A 17044-nucleotide genomic window follows, 5' to 3' on the forward strand; every position below is an offset into this window, starting at 1 on the left:
GTTCTACCCTGAAGAATATACTGAAAGTAATGCAGTGGAAACACTCCTACCCTACTATTTCCATGCAAACAGAAATGGCAACATTATTAATAACCTAACAGTAAGACAACACTGAAACCTTACAGTAAGGAGAGTTAAATGAAATGTGCTAGAAACCAACATGGGAAGGTTTATTTGGGCATGAGAAGTTACAGAGTCTTGATGACTCTGTCTACAAGGTAAATCAACCATTGTCTACAATTGTTCTCGAGGAAGTACTAATAAAAATCCATTCTAGAACGACAGGGATGTATCTGTGGCTTCCCTTACTTTGCAGGAAAATGAAGATGTTTCAGCATTCATTGTGGTAAAGAACAACTGAATTATATACTTTAAAAAGACACACTCATCAGAATGACTGGATCAAGAACAGCAAATACTGGCAAGGAGGTAGAGCAAGGGGAACATGCCCCCATGCCTGATGGGAGTGAAAATTTGTACAATCACTTTGGAAATCAATTTGGTGGTTTCTCAGAAAACTAGGAATATTTCTACCTCAAGAACCAACTACTTCAATCCTGGGCATATACCCAAAAGATGCCTCACTAGATACAGGCACACTTTTTAAACTATGTTGATAACAGCTTGATTTCAGAAGCTGGAAACAATATAAATGATCTTCGATTGAAGAGTGGATAAAGGAAATGTGGTTCATTTACACAATGCAATACTAACCCACTAATAAAAAAAAATGGATATCATGAATTCCAAGCAAACAGATGGAACTTGAGCATATCGTTTGGAGTGAGGTAGCCAAGAGCCAGAAAGCATTAGCCATGAAGTGCAGGACAACCATGCCATACTTCACAGATCCAAGGAAACAGGGTAATAAGAAGGTCCTAAGGCACGATGCTCGAATCTCACTCAGAAGGTGAAACTAGTCACCGAAGGCAGATGGAGAACAGGGTCCCCAATGGAGGAGTTAGGGAAAGGAATGAAGGAGCTGAAGGGGTTTACAACCCCAGAGATGAACAACAATATCCACCAACCAGACACCCCAGAACTCTCAGCTCCCAGGAACAATAATATCCTCCAACCAAACAGTACACATGGAGAGACCCATGGCTCTGCCACATATGTAGCCAAGAACAGCCTTGTAGGGGCATCAGTGGCAGGAGAAGCCCTTGGTCCTGAGAAGGCTTGATGCCCCAGTGTCAGGGAATGCCATGGTGGGGAGGCAGGAGGAAGAGGGTGGGTGGGGGAGCACCCTCATAAAAGCAGGGGGAGGAGAGATGGGATAGGGGCTTGCTGGAGGGGAAACCAGGAAAGGGGATACATTTAAAATGCAAATTTAAAATATCCACTAAAAAAAGGGGGTGAGAAAGGGTAAAGGGGATGGGAATCAAGTATGAGGAGGAGTGTGGGTGAGGGCTAGGATTGAAAATGAAAATCAGCAGACTTGCTACAGCCCTGGGACAGGGGAGGATAGGGCAGGAGCCAACGTTGGTGAGCCTAGTTGTGCTTCCTACCAGAAAGAGATACAGAAACTGAAGTGACCATCTCCTGTAGCCAGGCAGGACTTCCAGAGGAGAGAGGGGGACATCTATCCACTGAGAAGACTTTCAACGCAACATTGTCTGGCCTACAAGATGGAGCAGAGACTAGCAGCCAGCTAGTGACTGCCCCAACTTATATCCTTCTCAGAAGAAAAAGATAACCACTAACACTATTAATGATACTCTGCTATGCTTCGATTAGGGACCTAACACACGTTTCTCCTGAGAGACTTCCTCTCCCAATGAATACAGATAGATTCTGAGACCCACAGCCTAACATCAGGTGGAGTTTGAGGAATTTTGTTCAAGAGTGGGGAATAGAAGTGAGCAAGGCAAAGGAGTCAAGGACAGCACAAGAAGATGCACAAAGTCAAGTAAACTGGGATCATGGGGGTTCACAATTCCTGAACCACTAATCTGGAAGCATATAGGAGCTGGACTTAAACCCCCTAACATATTTATGGCAAATGTGCATCGTGGTCTTCATGTGCGTCTCTAAAAAGTGGAGTGGGGGCTATTTAGGTCTCTGTTTCCTCCATTGGATACCCCTCCCCCTACATGGACTACTTGTTTGGACCTCAGTGGGAGAGAGGATGTTCCTATCGGTAGATGAAACTAGATACTCCGGGGTGGGGTAGTAACCAAGGGGGACTCTCCTTCTCTGAGGAGAAGGAGAAGGAGGGTAGGGATTTGAAAAGGTGCGACTGGGAAGAGAGGAGGAAGAGGCTATGAATAGGATGTAAAGTGAATAAATAAGTAAATAAATAAACAAATAAGTAAATAAGGCATCTACCATACCAAACATATCTAAATGCATCTTTTAAAACGTTTTTAATTCCTTGATCATCCTCAGGAAAGAGCATAATGTTAGTTGGTATAGCAATATTTTTCACTATCAAATATTCCTATTACTAGATTTATGGTTTTCGTCAGAAGTGTGTTGAAATATTTCAGAGAGACTTATGCCATTTTTATCTACAATTTTAAACCGAGGCTAATGTGTTCATTTCCCAACACATTAGGATACCAGTATCAAGAAAATAGGAAATTTTGAGATATTTATGTAGTGTCCTCAATTGGTGTCCAGTTTTTAATATTGTGTTGTAAGATTTGCTTAAAGAAGGGTTAGGTACACCGTTGATATTTTCCAAGTAATTCTTTCACCATAATTCTATAAGGACTAACTCAAGCAAGGATATTATAGTGATGTCCCAGGGCTGAACTGTCAGATAATGAGTACCCTTATTGAAAAGACTCGGTGGCATAAGTGAAGTGTAAGTGCATGAAACAGAAAAGTAGTGAAATTAAGAGGGAAATCAAGCACTCTTGACTTAAAGATGAGGACTAATTATTCCATAAAGCCAATTTTCTAACTTCATGCTGAGATGAAAATGAATGAAAATCTCTCAGACTCACTCATTACAACCAGATATTTGAATAAGTTCAACTATACATTTCTGTGAGATTTTGACAAAAGATATGGGGAGTACCTTGCAGGTCACAAATCTCTGCTTATAATTTCATGCACAGTAACACTCTGCCCTGGGGTACATAAAGCAGTTTACCATTTTCTGAAGCAGTCACTGTGATATTATACCAGGGTGTTTCTTCTCTATCCAGTACTTTGGATGTCTTAATGGTTCCAGTATTTGCATCAATGTTGAAAAATCTCTCCTCTTCAGTACTGTGGTTGATGAAATACCTGAAAGAAAGAAATTGGAAGCATTCTTTGTAAGTGACGACAATGAAGAACAATATAACATAATAAAGGGAGTGATTGGATCAGGTAAATTAAAATCTGACTGTACTTTAGTGTCTATATTTGACATGAAATCTTTAACAACTAAATATTATAGAACCTATAACAGCTCTTTAATTGTTGAAAAACATATTTAAAATACTGTAAAAAAAGTAACAAATTCTGTGAAGAGAGAAGGCTCAGCAGTTAAGAGAAAATCCTGCTCTTGCAGTTAACCCAAAATCACTTTCAAACACTCATATCACATGGCTGACAACTAGCCAGTCAACATTGCAGCACATGGGGACCATGTTCCAGTTAATGACCCAGATCTCCAGATCTATTAGTGTATAATCATCACAAATTCAACTTCCTTGATATATATATATATATATATATATATATATATATATATATATATTATGAAGTGAGTTGTGATTCTGTGAGGAGTTAAAATATGGCAATGATCAAAGCACATTATTACACATGTAGGAAATAATAAAAATGTATTAAAAAGAGTTTTCATCTCATACAATGAGAAGTATTTAAAATGAATGAAGGGATGTTTTCATACATCAAGCATTCTTATCTCAAAGATGAGAAATATTCATTCTACAAAGGCAATTATCTAACTTCATTCAAAGATTAAAGATACAGAAAAATCTACGAATGTTGCTCAGTTACATCAGTACATTAGGTCACACTAATGTTTCCTTGCTACCTGTGCATGTGTTCTGTGTCTGCTGTGTTATGCTGCTCAAGTGACAACCCCACTTACAGAGATGGATGAAAGAGTGAGGGACTGACACAGGATGACTATGATGACTGCTGAGTAGATGTAGAGAATGGAAAGAAAGGACAAAACATGGTACAGATTCAGAGCATGCTTTCTAAGCAGGAAATGCGGCCTCAAAGAAAATCACCATGAATTCTACTCATTGGAACTGCAGCACCCAATTTAAAAAGAAATTGAAAGAGAAAAAGAAATAAGATTACAGAACCAGCATAAGTAGCCTTTGGAGAATAAAAGCAGCTCCACCTTTTTATGATAGTAGATGATGGGGAAATCCCAATGGGTATGAAACTAAGTGTGAGGGTGGACAAGAACCAAGAATACAGTGTCCCAAGCAAATTTACAAACATGTGGACAGTTACAAAGAAATGAAGACAAAAGCCAATAATCATATGTATATGTATTTAACCTCCTTAGCCATCAATGAGATACTATATAAAACTACCATGAGACTCCATCCACCTCCAGTAGAATGACTGTCACTACACAGAAACAATACATGTTCTTTAGTTTTCTGGGAAACAAAGAGTCTTTGTATACTGACACAGTGAATCTAAAATAGCCCAGTCACTGTGAACAGTTACTATGAAGATTTCACAAGAATCTAAAATCATATATGTCACTTCTTGGTTTACACTAGGAGAATTGATGTTCAATATACCACAGAAGTACTTGCATAAAACATTTTCATAAGACTAATTAATATTAAAGAATCAGCTCAGATATTTGTCAATAACGAATAGCTAAGTAAAATGTGGCATATGCACAAATAGAATTTCATCCAACCATACTGTATAAAATTATGTTGCTTTCATGAAAATGGTTATAACTAGCAATTGCACACATTTCAGTTTAATCTACTTTAAACCATGTACTCATACGCATGTTCATGTGGTAAATGGAAAATGATGAAAGACATAATGTAGAAGCAAGATTGTCTGAGAAACATTATGGAGCTTTTGGTAGGGAGAGAGAGAGAGAGGAAAGCATAGGAGGTGAATGCAGTCACAGAATATGAAATTCCTGAATGGGAATGTACTTATGAAACCCGTCATTATGTACAAAGAACACATGCTCACAATCATCATAAGCATAAGCAGCTTATAGTATATTGTAACTCTGCCATTCCTACAGATTTAAATATTACATGTGAAATAACCACGAAAAGAGTACATACCTATAATGTAAAATCTTTAGCATCAGTGTGACTGCGTTAGAAAATGGCTAAGAAATTAGGAGAATACAACTCTGGGTGTGCATATCAGGATGCCTCATGAGAAAGTTAGCCAATGGAGCTAACTGTAATCTAATCAGTGGAATAATGCTTTGATAGACTCATAATTAATTCCATCAATGGGAACTGGAGAAAAGTGGAAGGTGGGAAGAGTTAGAGGAAGTAGGTCAAAGGCAGAAGTTTGAAGCTTATCTGCCCTGGCTTTTTCTTGATGCAATTATGTTATTTGATGCTCACAAGGAGGTTTCTCTTATTCAGTCTTCCACCATATGGTTCTCCATTTCATAGTGGGTTGAAAACACTGGACAAAATTGCAAGTGAGTGAATCCTTTCAAAATGTAAAACAAAATACCCAATTCTTTCATCTTCCTTTTCTGTATGGTAGATATTAGAATACTAATGAAGGCAAAACTACTGAAATATGCTTGAAAAATTTAGCCATTAGTAAAGTGAAGTAATCATAGTGTTCTAGACTTAAACTATAGAAAGTACTAGACTTAGACTATAGGAATAAACTTGCTGCTAACTGCTAATTGCTCAGAAATCCATAAAAACATTCTGATTGGACGAGTTTCCAATGTTATCTAATTACAATGTTGACTAATGTATCACTAGCTGATAAGTGTTTCTATTTGCACCATTCATAGCAAGAAATCTCTTGGAAGATTTTTTTTCTCACACAGAATTATGAGTTATGATTATGCCTTTTTAAAACTTCCTATTATATTTTAAACTCTGTGAAAAATAAAAGAACTTCAATTTATCAAAGTAAGATATTCATTTATGTGGAGGTCCTTGATCCACTTGGCCTTAAGCTTTGTACAGGACAATAAGAATGGATTGATTTGCATTCTTCTACACGCTGACCTCCAGAATTAGAGAAAGGATTGAAATAGCTGAAGGAACTTGCAATCCCATAAGAACAACAATGCCAACCAACCATTGCTTCCAGGGAATAAACCACTATCCAATGACTGACAATAAATGGACTGACCCATGGCTCCAATGGTATACGTAGCAGAGGATGGTCTTGCTGGGCACCAATGGAGGGAGAAATCCTTGGTCCTGCCAAGGTTGGACCCCCAGTGTAGGGGAATGTCAGGGGATGTGGATGGGGAAGGGAACACCCTTATAGAAGAAAGGGAGGGAAAGGGGATAGGGGGCTTATGGACAGGAAATTGGGAAAGGGAATAACATTTGAAATGCAAATAAAGAAATATACAATAAAAACTCATTTATTATGCAACTTAGATTTCATGTTCCAACAGACAGATAAGCTATAACTATAAGAAACAGTCAATATCAGTAACGACTGCCTTTAATCAAATACTTTTTACAACAAATGTTACTTTATACAAATCACCAAGTTCTTCATTTGCCACTCAATTTTCCTGGGTTATTATATGCACATGGTTTGTTTACCTTTATGTAATTACCTCTAGATAATTAGATTTCATGTTCAAGAATATTGGAAAAGTTGTTCTTCATTTTAATAATGAATCTCATTCCTCACATGTACTTCCTGTATTCATTATACTTTCTTTCTTTCACCAAAAACTTAATTTTAAGTATGTGTCAAAAATATATTTCTATACTGATTTGCCCTAAAAGTATTAGTAAGAATGTTGTTTGTTCCTCTCAGTTATTATATTTCATACACTTGTAAATGCAGAACATATGTAGTAAAGAAACGTCATTAAGAATTCTATGTGGTAGCTGTTTTGTAAGGTAAGTTAAATAATTTATTCAATTATTAGAATAATAGTTTAATAAAATTTAGTAATCTTTAATTGATTCAAAACTTGTGGGATAACTAGAAGCCTCAATTTCTCTGAAGCTTAACTAATTGTCACATATCTGGTATACAGCTCTGATGTTAAATTTTAAATGTTCCTTTTAAAAGGTTAGGGCATAAAATGCATTAACCATACAAATATCCAGAAAATCATTCTAAGTAAATATTCCAAAAACAACATTGTCATATGTTACGTCTGGTATTATACTTCAGTGTCTAATGAAGTAACGAGAAAACAAAGCATAGATTATGTTACACATAATATATGTTATATACAAGATACTTGCATTAGCTTGAGAGGATGTCTTAATTGTTATTCAAGCAAGGAGTGGAAGACAAGAACATTTCACCTCTATAATTGACTGATTGAGGTCCCAACATTCAACACATCTATCTAAAGATGATGCTCATCAATGAATAAACAGAGATTCTACATTAGTCTGTTTGGGCTTCTTAAATCTCAAGTGTCATATATTTGTGATGTTATATACTAAAGCCTTAATTTATAAATTTTTATGAGCAATATGTCACTGATACTAATAAAACACAAGTTAAAGGCAATGGCCTCTAGTTTTAAACAAGGGACTACTTTCTCGCTATGTATTCATTTCTTATTAAAGGATTCTTATATCCTCACTATATATTTAGAGATTCTGATACTATTTTGATTAGGGCATACTTAAAATTGAACTAAAATGCAACATAAATTTGTCTATATTGCCGATAAACTAAATTTTACATAAATTTTTCAGTTGAAAAATAATACATTAGGAATTAGATAATATTTTCAATTTATTTGTTGGTACTTTATCTTTGCTATAAAAACTACAAGTTAAATATTCAATCTATTTATTCAGTTTATTTTTTCCAGTTCTCTCCTTTAGTGTTGCCAATGGGACCATGCCATTATTTTGAAATCTCACTTTTCCATTAGTTTTTAACCTCCATAGTAATTGAAGCATGCTACATTCGTATTCCATTATAAACCATGGGATCGTTATGGGAGAGTGTAAGAAAGTCAGCATTCCAGAGAAGCTGCAGCAAACACGGTTGTTACATAAACCCACCCAGGTTGTAATAAGTCTCAGAACAAGATATGTAACATTTACACTTTCAGCTACTATATAGAAAATAAGATGTTCTTCTCTCTAAACTTATTTTCAATCTGACGAACCGTTCAATATATAATAATGATTACATTTTGTATATTAGCAAACAAGTTGTGTCATCAGGACTATCTAAAACAAGTATTCAAAATTTTTATTGATACTTTCTGCTCTCTTAAAATAACAATAAAGGAAAAAAAAGGTTGCTTCCTAATATAGGTGTAGAAAATTTCTGATTACAAATCATAGTGAAAAAGTAAATTACAGGCATGTGACAATTATAGAAATTCAGTCAATAACGAGAATGTCAATAATATTTCATTTTACTTATTCATATTTAATTCATGTTTTTATATGCAAAGACTTAAATATATGAAAATTTATATACTTCAGATAGCAAGACTGAATGGCAGGATGCTGCCATCACCATACCCCCTTCCTTGTGTATATGTCCAAGTATACAAACAACTGGCTCTAGTTAAAGCCGTGGGCCATTGGCTTTCTGGTCACTTAAAACATCCCTGCTTTCCTATCAAGAGAAACTCAAGTTAATACATGAGAGGCATTGAGTGATGCTTGAAAATTATTCTCACTTTATATTGCAAATCTAAAATTTTATAGTGCTTTGTTAGATGTGTTAAAAATCTGCCTTTTAAAATGTAAGTTCTAAACATTAGTAGACTATTTTTTATAGATTTCCAAAGGTTTGGGGGAATAATAACAACTAAAAACGTGTTTGGTCAGCCAATGATTGCCAACTGTTTGATATTTCTGAGATCCTATCCTCTAAATGAGATTTCCTATGTCCTTGTATCTCAAGTTCCTTAATGTCATCTCTAATAAGCCAGGAAACAATGTAAGTTGTTTAAACCAACAACTTTTTTTTTTTTGCCTGTAAGCTGACAGCCTCTAATTTTATGCATGTTTTCACAAAAGCTGATGAATGTATTTCTGAAAAGCCCATGCTATTTTGAGATAAACAAACAAATAAAATAGAAAACAACACAAAACAAAAAGAATTGATATGGTTTGTTATCAAAAAATCTGAGTAATCTAATAGTTGAACAATAGTATGCAAGAAGAATAAAATCAAGCAGATTTTCAGAAATTCCTGTAAGGGTGCAAATCTTTTTTATTATCAGTTCTACAAATGAGAATCTAATGGCTCTTCCTGGCACAAGGCAAGGTACATCCCTTCACAGTACTTTCCCTTAATTACTACAAACATTTGATCCCTATGAAAGAAAGGCTTAAGGGGCTTGTTTTTAATACTGTTATTGTTTTCTGTTTTTATTTTCATTGTTTGCACTTTGAATCCTATGTGAATGACACATTTTTATTAAAATCGACTACAAATGTTATGTAAATTATACACCCTCACAACAGCTTTAAAGTTTCTAATTATTTCAAGGCAACTGAAGTAAATTCCTTTTACTTTTTGAATCAAAACAAAACATAAAATCATGGTTATGCTAATAAACCTATTAGCATTTGAAGACAATGTATCAATCATCTCTCTAGAGCAGCATCTAAGGCTGTGAATGTTCAGTTCCCTTTCAAATAACAGGATGTACTGGCAATTAGAAATATCAGAGGACAATAAATTATTCAAAGAACCAGTTAATTTTTTTTCTGATTTATGGGTGAATATGGCAGCATTCACACGACCATGCAACACGTGACATACAAGGACTGACACTATATTACAGAAAAGTCATAAATTTCTTTTTTATGAATGCAGTTCCTTTAACACTTCACTTATATTCCATTCTATCAGTTTCTCAGCCTTAGCCTTATGTGTACTTGTTGCCAGAGAATTCTTTGTGAGCTGAATCCGTTATTGACTACGGTTGGATATCTGAGCTCTTCTCTGTTTCCCTTTCATTCAATGTCCCCCAGGTCTAGACACATCTATCTGACAAAAGACATAGGTATAGATATGGTCTTTGAGAGATCTAAGGTTGTAGGACTGGAACTTTCCCAATGGCAGGGATGACCTCCCAGAAACAGAACCAGCTAGCTCCTTTTTGAACATATGAGAACAATGGGTATGTGTTGCTAAGAATAAAGCATGGGAGGCCTTCCCACTACCCAGACACTCTAGATTCTCATGTGGAACTAAGAGAAAAATGTATACTGTTCATAAGTTAGTTGAGCTATGATAAGTCAAATGGCCACCATATCTTTGTTGCAACAGTTGCTTATAACTATCTTGTAACCCTAACTTTCTTTAAAAATGTGGTTATATGACCACCTAGGACTACCTTGTTACGATTACCTGCTGTTATACCTGTCTTGCTATGACCATCTTCTAACCATGTCTTTGTTTCAGGAGGTCAATTGGACTATTGTGTTACGTTTACATTCTGCTCCTGTAACCTTGCTTGTTTTGCCTGCTGTATCCCCCACTTGGAAACTCCCTATACCCAAACAATAAAAGCTCTGCCTTCCTCAATCCAAGGATGACCATCCAAACCCTGTCTCAAAGGAGGCAGCCTGTGGATATGAAGAAAAATTCTTGCTTTAATTTAATTGATCATGATATTTATTTTGGTGCTCCTCTGTCACCTGTTTTGGGGATTAATATTACATAAAGAGTAAATTGTTTAACCTACATCTTCATGCACAGAATTTTTTCTTTGTACATATGAATTTTTAAAATTAAACTGCAATTTTGATAAGAGTATAAACTATCATGAACTGTCTCTATTAATAGACAGTAGAAAATGTAGTTTCATAACTTCAAGATTGTTGGTGAGAGGGTGTGTCAAAAGTTATCATTTCCTTTTATGATCTGCTCCACAGTTACCTGGCAACAGTCAAGTATGTCTGACTCACTATAAAAGGGGTTGCTTGCCCCCTCCTCACTCTCTTGTCCTCTTACTCTCTCACTTTCTTACTCTCTTTCCTCTCTGTCCCTTCTCTTCCCATTCCCCTCCTCCAATCCCCACCTGTGATCTCCCAATGTGTTCATGGCCAGCCTCTACTCCTCTATTTCTCTTTCTGTCTCTCTGTCTCTGTCTCTTCCTTTCTATGTCTCTAATCCGTCAACTCCCCTCCCCATGCCCTAAATAAACTCTATTCTGTAATATAGTACGTATATAGTATACAGTATGGTACAGGATAGCATAGCATAGCATAGCATAGCATAGCATAGCATAGCATAGCATAGCATAGCATAGCATAGCATAGCATAGCATAGCATCTTTTGCCTGGTACCTCAAGGGGAAAGCAATGCCTCAGCAAGGGCCTGCAGAGCGACCCACTTTTGTCTCACCATTCCACATCTCTAACAAACATCTCCCTGGCTTCTTTTTCCTTTATAAAACACAGCAATCTCTTTATCATTGTGTTCTCTGGTAAATTGTTTTTGATTCAGTAAATTAGCTCCCACCCACACTGTGGTATGAAACTGTAAACTCTGTGAGACACAGGAAAATAAATCTCTAAAGTAGGAGGGGATTTGTTGGGAGAAGTTTTTAAGTTTCAAAATGAGGGGATGAGAGAGAGATCAGGTGCTAAAATTCCACATACCACGGTGGGAAAAAAATCAAACAATTAAAGTTTTTGTTTCCATGTCTAAACTACAAGAAGGAAACTTTATGGGAAAAGCCAGTTATTTTTAAGGATTTGAAACTTCCTAAAAATCTTAGGTTTTCAGGTGTATAAATATAGACAAAGGTGTCCAAATGCTTGTGTTTAGTTCTTTTTATCTTGTCCTTAACAAAACTAACATTTTTATTATGCAAAAAATATTAATTATGCTTTATATGTTATACTAAAATCTTAAACTACAAAATCATACTTGGCTTTGTATTAAATCCTTCATTGTAATTTTATTGACATCTGTGATATAAGACCTGATTTAAGTATTATAAATTTGAGTATCATAAAATAGAACAAATACCACTCATTTATTATTAAAGAAATATTGTTTGTTGGCCTTTCAAGTATAGACCCTGAGTTATTGCTCTATATTTCCTTGAAAATATTATCATTTACTGAGTGGCAGCTCAATCAGAGAATTCTACTTTGTAGTATGATTAAACTGTGAGCTCACAACAATTGTGAAAGACTATGTATCTTTTACTGAAAAGGATAAATGATGATCTAAGTCACATTCTGTGGAATATAAATGAAGCATCAATAGGGGATAAGCATTATTCCCCAGAGTTTACTCTTGAATTATATCCAGACTTCTTATCACAAATTAATCAAAGGTTCTCTACTTAATGTTCTAAATACAATTTTTCCTCAATAATATTGTGTATTCATTAAACCAAAGGGAAAATTAATCTGTTTTTACAACAGGTATGTGGGAGTAGTGATTCTGCCTGTCAGTCTGTCTGCCTGCTTGCCTGCCTCTCTCTCTCTCTCTCTCTCTCTCTCTCTCACTCTCTCTCTCTCTCCCTATCTACCTATCAATCTATTTATCTATATAATGTGTGTTTGTGTCTATCTCTCTGTATGTGTAGTCTGTGGTATCCACATTTGTGTGCAATAATGGTCACAAGTGTTGATGTCAGTTTGTGTGAATGTACAGGTAGTTGTGTGTCCGTGCGTGTGTGTGTGTGTGTGTGTGTGTGTGTGTGTGTGTGTGTGTGTAGGTTTGAGGTTGATTTGGGCAATCTCTTTTTACTGAGAGAAGGTATTTTATTGAACACAGAACTAAATGATGAGGCATTGTCTAACTACTCAGGGGCTCTCAGAGATCTTTGATCTACCATGGTTATAAACCACAATTTTTTTTAGGTGTTTACATAACATATTCTCTGGTCTTCCTGCATAGGAAGCTCTGAATAAACTGACCCATTTCCCCAATTCTGCCATATATTAATAATTTAATCAACTTTTGTCTGTTAATTTATTAAGATAATTACATATTTGTTATAATTTGAAAACCATTGCAAATAAAATATCTAATCATACTTTACTTCACATTAAATTACCTTAAGACATAAACCAAATCTTCAAGTACTTGGGAGATAAGGAATATAGCTTACCTTACTAAGCTGTTAGCACTGTCTGGATCCTGTGCCAAGACAGTGCCAACAATCGTCCCAATCTTGGCATTTTCATAGACTTCCATGACATAGGAAGGCATAGAAAAGAGTGGTGGTTCATCCACATCCCCAACAATGATCTTCAGCATGGTGGCATCCTTAAATGGACCCAAGTGGGAAAAGCGGAAATCCAGATGTGTATTTGCTCCCTCAATGTTGAGTGTGTAAGACTTCTTTTTCTCATAGTTCAGTGGCTGCAGGGGGAAAATGTGATAGCCAATGTTAGACTGTCTACATTTTTCAAAGATGCAGTTACTTTCTTACTTATGAAAAGTGTATGATATATGTTAACTTACTTTTCTTTAAAAAATAGCTATAATATTTTCCTAAATTATGATGTCCAAACAGACATAATGGCAACTCATGTCTTACTCTATAGAGAGTTTGCATAGCCTTAAATAGGGTGATAACTACATAAAGAAATAAATTCGCCTCTGCAAAACCATATTGCTTTTTAGAGACACTCTTTAGTCCTCTCCATCCTATACCATCCAGGAATTATTAAATAATTAATCTAAAAATATTTGCTGGTAGCTTGTTTGAAATTTGAGATGATCCTGGCAGTAGTAGCACGTACATTTAAACCAAGTATTTTGAAGACAAAAGGAGGCTGATCTCTGTGACATCAAGGTCTAGTTCTACAAAAGTCAGACCGCACAAAGAAACCTTGACTTGAATAAACAAAAACAAATACAACAAACAATCAAACAAACAGAATATAATGAAATAACTTATTACATTTATGTGATTTATCTCACATTATTTTATGATTAATTTTTGTGTATTTTAAATTGGAGGTTTTGTGATTTTGCTACTGTCTTAAGTTTCTTCTAGAATTATGTTCGTTATCTGGTAGATAGTTTGAAAATGCTCTCTCTTCCTCTGTATATTGTCTTTTCATTCTATTGTATGTAAACTCTGTGGTGTAGAAAATGTGTAGTTTGTTTTCTTACTTTGTACTTATGATATTAATTCATCTATTGTGTTTCTCATTTGGAGCAAAATTTTAATATCAGTCTATTTCTCTTTGCTTGTTTATACCTATTTTAGCTTTGATCTTATATTAATAGATCATTATAATCATTTCAGTTTCTAGATAAATTTAAAAATTTCCAATAGGAGTTTGTGTTGTTGAAGAAAGCAGGCAGGATCTGATGCATAGGTAAATATTCTATAATTAAAATACACAATCAGTTTTCCAACTAATAACTACCTTCAGTTACACATAGACATTTACTAGCAATTTATATATATATATAAAATATTATAAATACAAATAAATATTTCAAATATATATATGGCATCATGAATTTGACTTTATGTGCAAGTATATAACCAGTGCTTTGTCCCAAATAATGGACTTCTATTATTATAGAATACAAAATAATACACAAGTACTTTATTTTTAAGTCATATTGATCATTATACATATTAGTGATGCAAGCTGTTAAAATGTTCATGAGAATAGGTGAATTTACCTTTTGAGAAGAACTGAAAGTTTGGAAGATGCTAACCAAGGAGCAAAATTATACTTGCATGTAGGTCTGTTACACAACATAATCTCATATTTAATTTTAGTTGTAGAAACTTTGGATGGAGAAGTTAAAACAGAGCGTGTAAGACACTTTCTTTTACTTGGAACCTATTGATTGCTTCATTGGTTCTACTCATCTTGATAAATATCTGGTAGAAACAGTGCACAGAAATATTTTATTCTTATTTAGGCTTCTGATATTAAATTGCACTGATTGAACATCATGGCATTTTTGTTCTTGGTGGGATCAGCTATAGCTATTCCTTATAAAGGAACTATGATATTTTGCTTTACCCCAAAGAACCGTCCTAGTCATTTGGGTTGCTTAGATACAACAACACAGATTTGTCATTTTCACCAGCAAACTTAATCTTGTAATAGTTTTGAATATTAGGACATTCTATAACAAAGGACTGTCAGATGTGCTGTCTTATAAGGCCACATATCTAAGCTTGCACATAGGGTCTTTCTGATATTCTTAGATGTTTAGAGATGGGAACCTTATTTATTTCTATTTGTACAAAGTACCAGATTCCACTTGTGAATCTATTACCTAGACCTTAGCATCTCTTAAAGATTCCATTCCCGACTGTTGTCAAAATGAAGATGAAGCTTCAACATCTGACTTGCAGGAGTCATATATGCGATGTTCAACACTGTAAGAATAGGTACCTAAGAGGTGTCCTTTTGGGGAATCTTGTGAACACAATCCCCAGTACTACTGATGATCATTTCTTGTATCCATTCCGGATCGCTTTAGAAGTTGGCCTTCTTAGGTTGTGAACATTTTATAGACAGGATAACAACTATTTTGTTTCAATCAGGGCCTAGAATTTGGAAAACTCCTAGAGTCATAGTGACATGGGTCATGCTGGGACACTGGAAGCATTTGATAGTTTTTAAAGCTCTTTTAAAAATCTCAAAACTCAAATTCTCAAAAGCTGAGCCCATTTAATCCACTTATATGCACATAGAATAAAAATCTTATTTGCTTAGATTTATATGATTTTACTGATGGGTTAATTAAATCTGCAGCCTGTAGTCTACTAATTAGAAATTGTCTTCTTCAGAAAGAACTGAAACTAAAAATAAATCTCTGAAATAATTAATTCTCCTTTTCTTTTCTAAAGTTTACTTTCCTTTAAAGAAATAAGAATGTGACCCTGACTACATTAAAAATCTAACACAAATTAAAATAAGTTAGCCCAAAATTCTGAATATTTGCTGCATGTTGAAGACCAGACAGGTGCTAAAGAAATGTTCAATGTTAATGACCCTTACTTACAGAAGACCACTTTCTGATTCCCCGCATCCACATGGAAAATCACTACCGCTTGTAACTCCCTTTGCAGGCGAGCTGACACCCTTCTGACCACCAACTATGCCAGACATTTACATGGTTAACATACTTATAGTACAAATATTACACATAATAAATAGAAAATAAAAATAATTAAATTAAACAATGACAATAAAGAATTATTGATGTACACCGTCCTTCTTATATTTAGACCAGACCATCAATGTATAAACACAGAGGAAGCAGAAGGCAAGGGGTCTCATGTTTGCTTAATATCACTGTTTTAATATTATTTATGAAAATTACCTTGTGTAAAACTTTTCGACCAATGTTCTTATCATTTTAAAGTGTGGACCATCTTGTTTTGTCAATAATGATTAACACAGCTTTTGTCACCACACCAAATTTTCAAACACCCATCTTCACTCATTCATTGTTACAGAATATTACTCTTCGACTCAGTGAGAATAGTGAAGGAAATTTTGCCCACGTTTGGCTTATCCTGATATTACTTTCATGCTGTGCATCGAAGAGAATAGAATACAAATTTTCTAGCAGATTCCTTTAACAAAATAAATGCCTCATGTCTTAATGCTGCCCACCCAATGGTAAGGTACAGGTTGTTTGTGTGGACACATGGTTTCATGTTGATGATCATCTAATATAAGTTTAACTACCTCCAGGCAGACATAACCATCCTGGGAAACTTGTTTGCCAAAAATGGCAGATGGATGGATAGGGACCATCTGCAGCCACAAAGGAAGGAGAGAATAATTTCAGGTTGTGTCAGAAATTTAAAAACGGATTTACTACCGTGAATTGGAACATATTAAGAGTTTCTTTTATGAATGCTAACTGGCGATACTGAGTTGCACCAATAGAAAACTGATAGGAAAGAAAATCATTCATTTATTCTGAATATTTCAAAAGTATTTATTCATACCAA

The 17044-nt window shown here is 35.0% G+C and overlaps 1 protein-coding gene across 1 annotated transcript in view; it reads right to left on the reverse strand.

Annotated features, from left to right (window-relative positions):
* Positions 1-17044, reverse strand: part of Cdh18 (cadherin 18) — a 242554-nt gene that overhangs the window by 54589 nt on the left and 170921 nt on the right. The window contains exons 5-6 of the mRNA XM_032898746.1: positions 13205-13458; positions 3101-3237 (exon numbers count right to left, since the gene is read on the reverse strand). Of these exons, the coding sequence (XP_032754637.1) occupies positions 3101-3237; positions 13205-13458 (391 nt within the window). The remainder of the gene's footprint in view (positions 1-3100; positions 3238-13204; positions 13459-17044) is intronic.

This window comes from Rattus rattus, chromosome 3 (assembly GCF_011064425.1).
Source record: "Rattus rattus isolate New Zealand chromosome 3, Rrattus_CSIRO_v1, whole genome shotgun sequence".
Taxonomy (NCBI): Eukaryota; Metazoa; Chordata; class Mammalia; order Rodentia; family Muridae; genus Rattus; species Rattus rattus.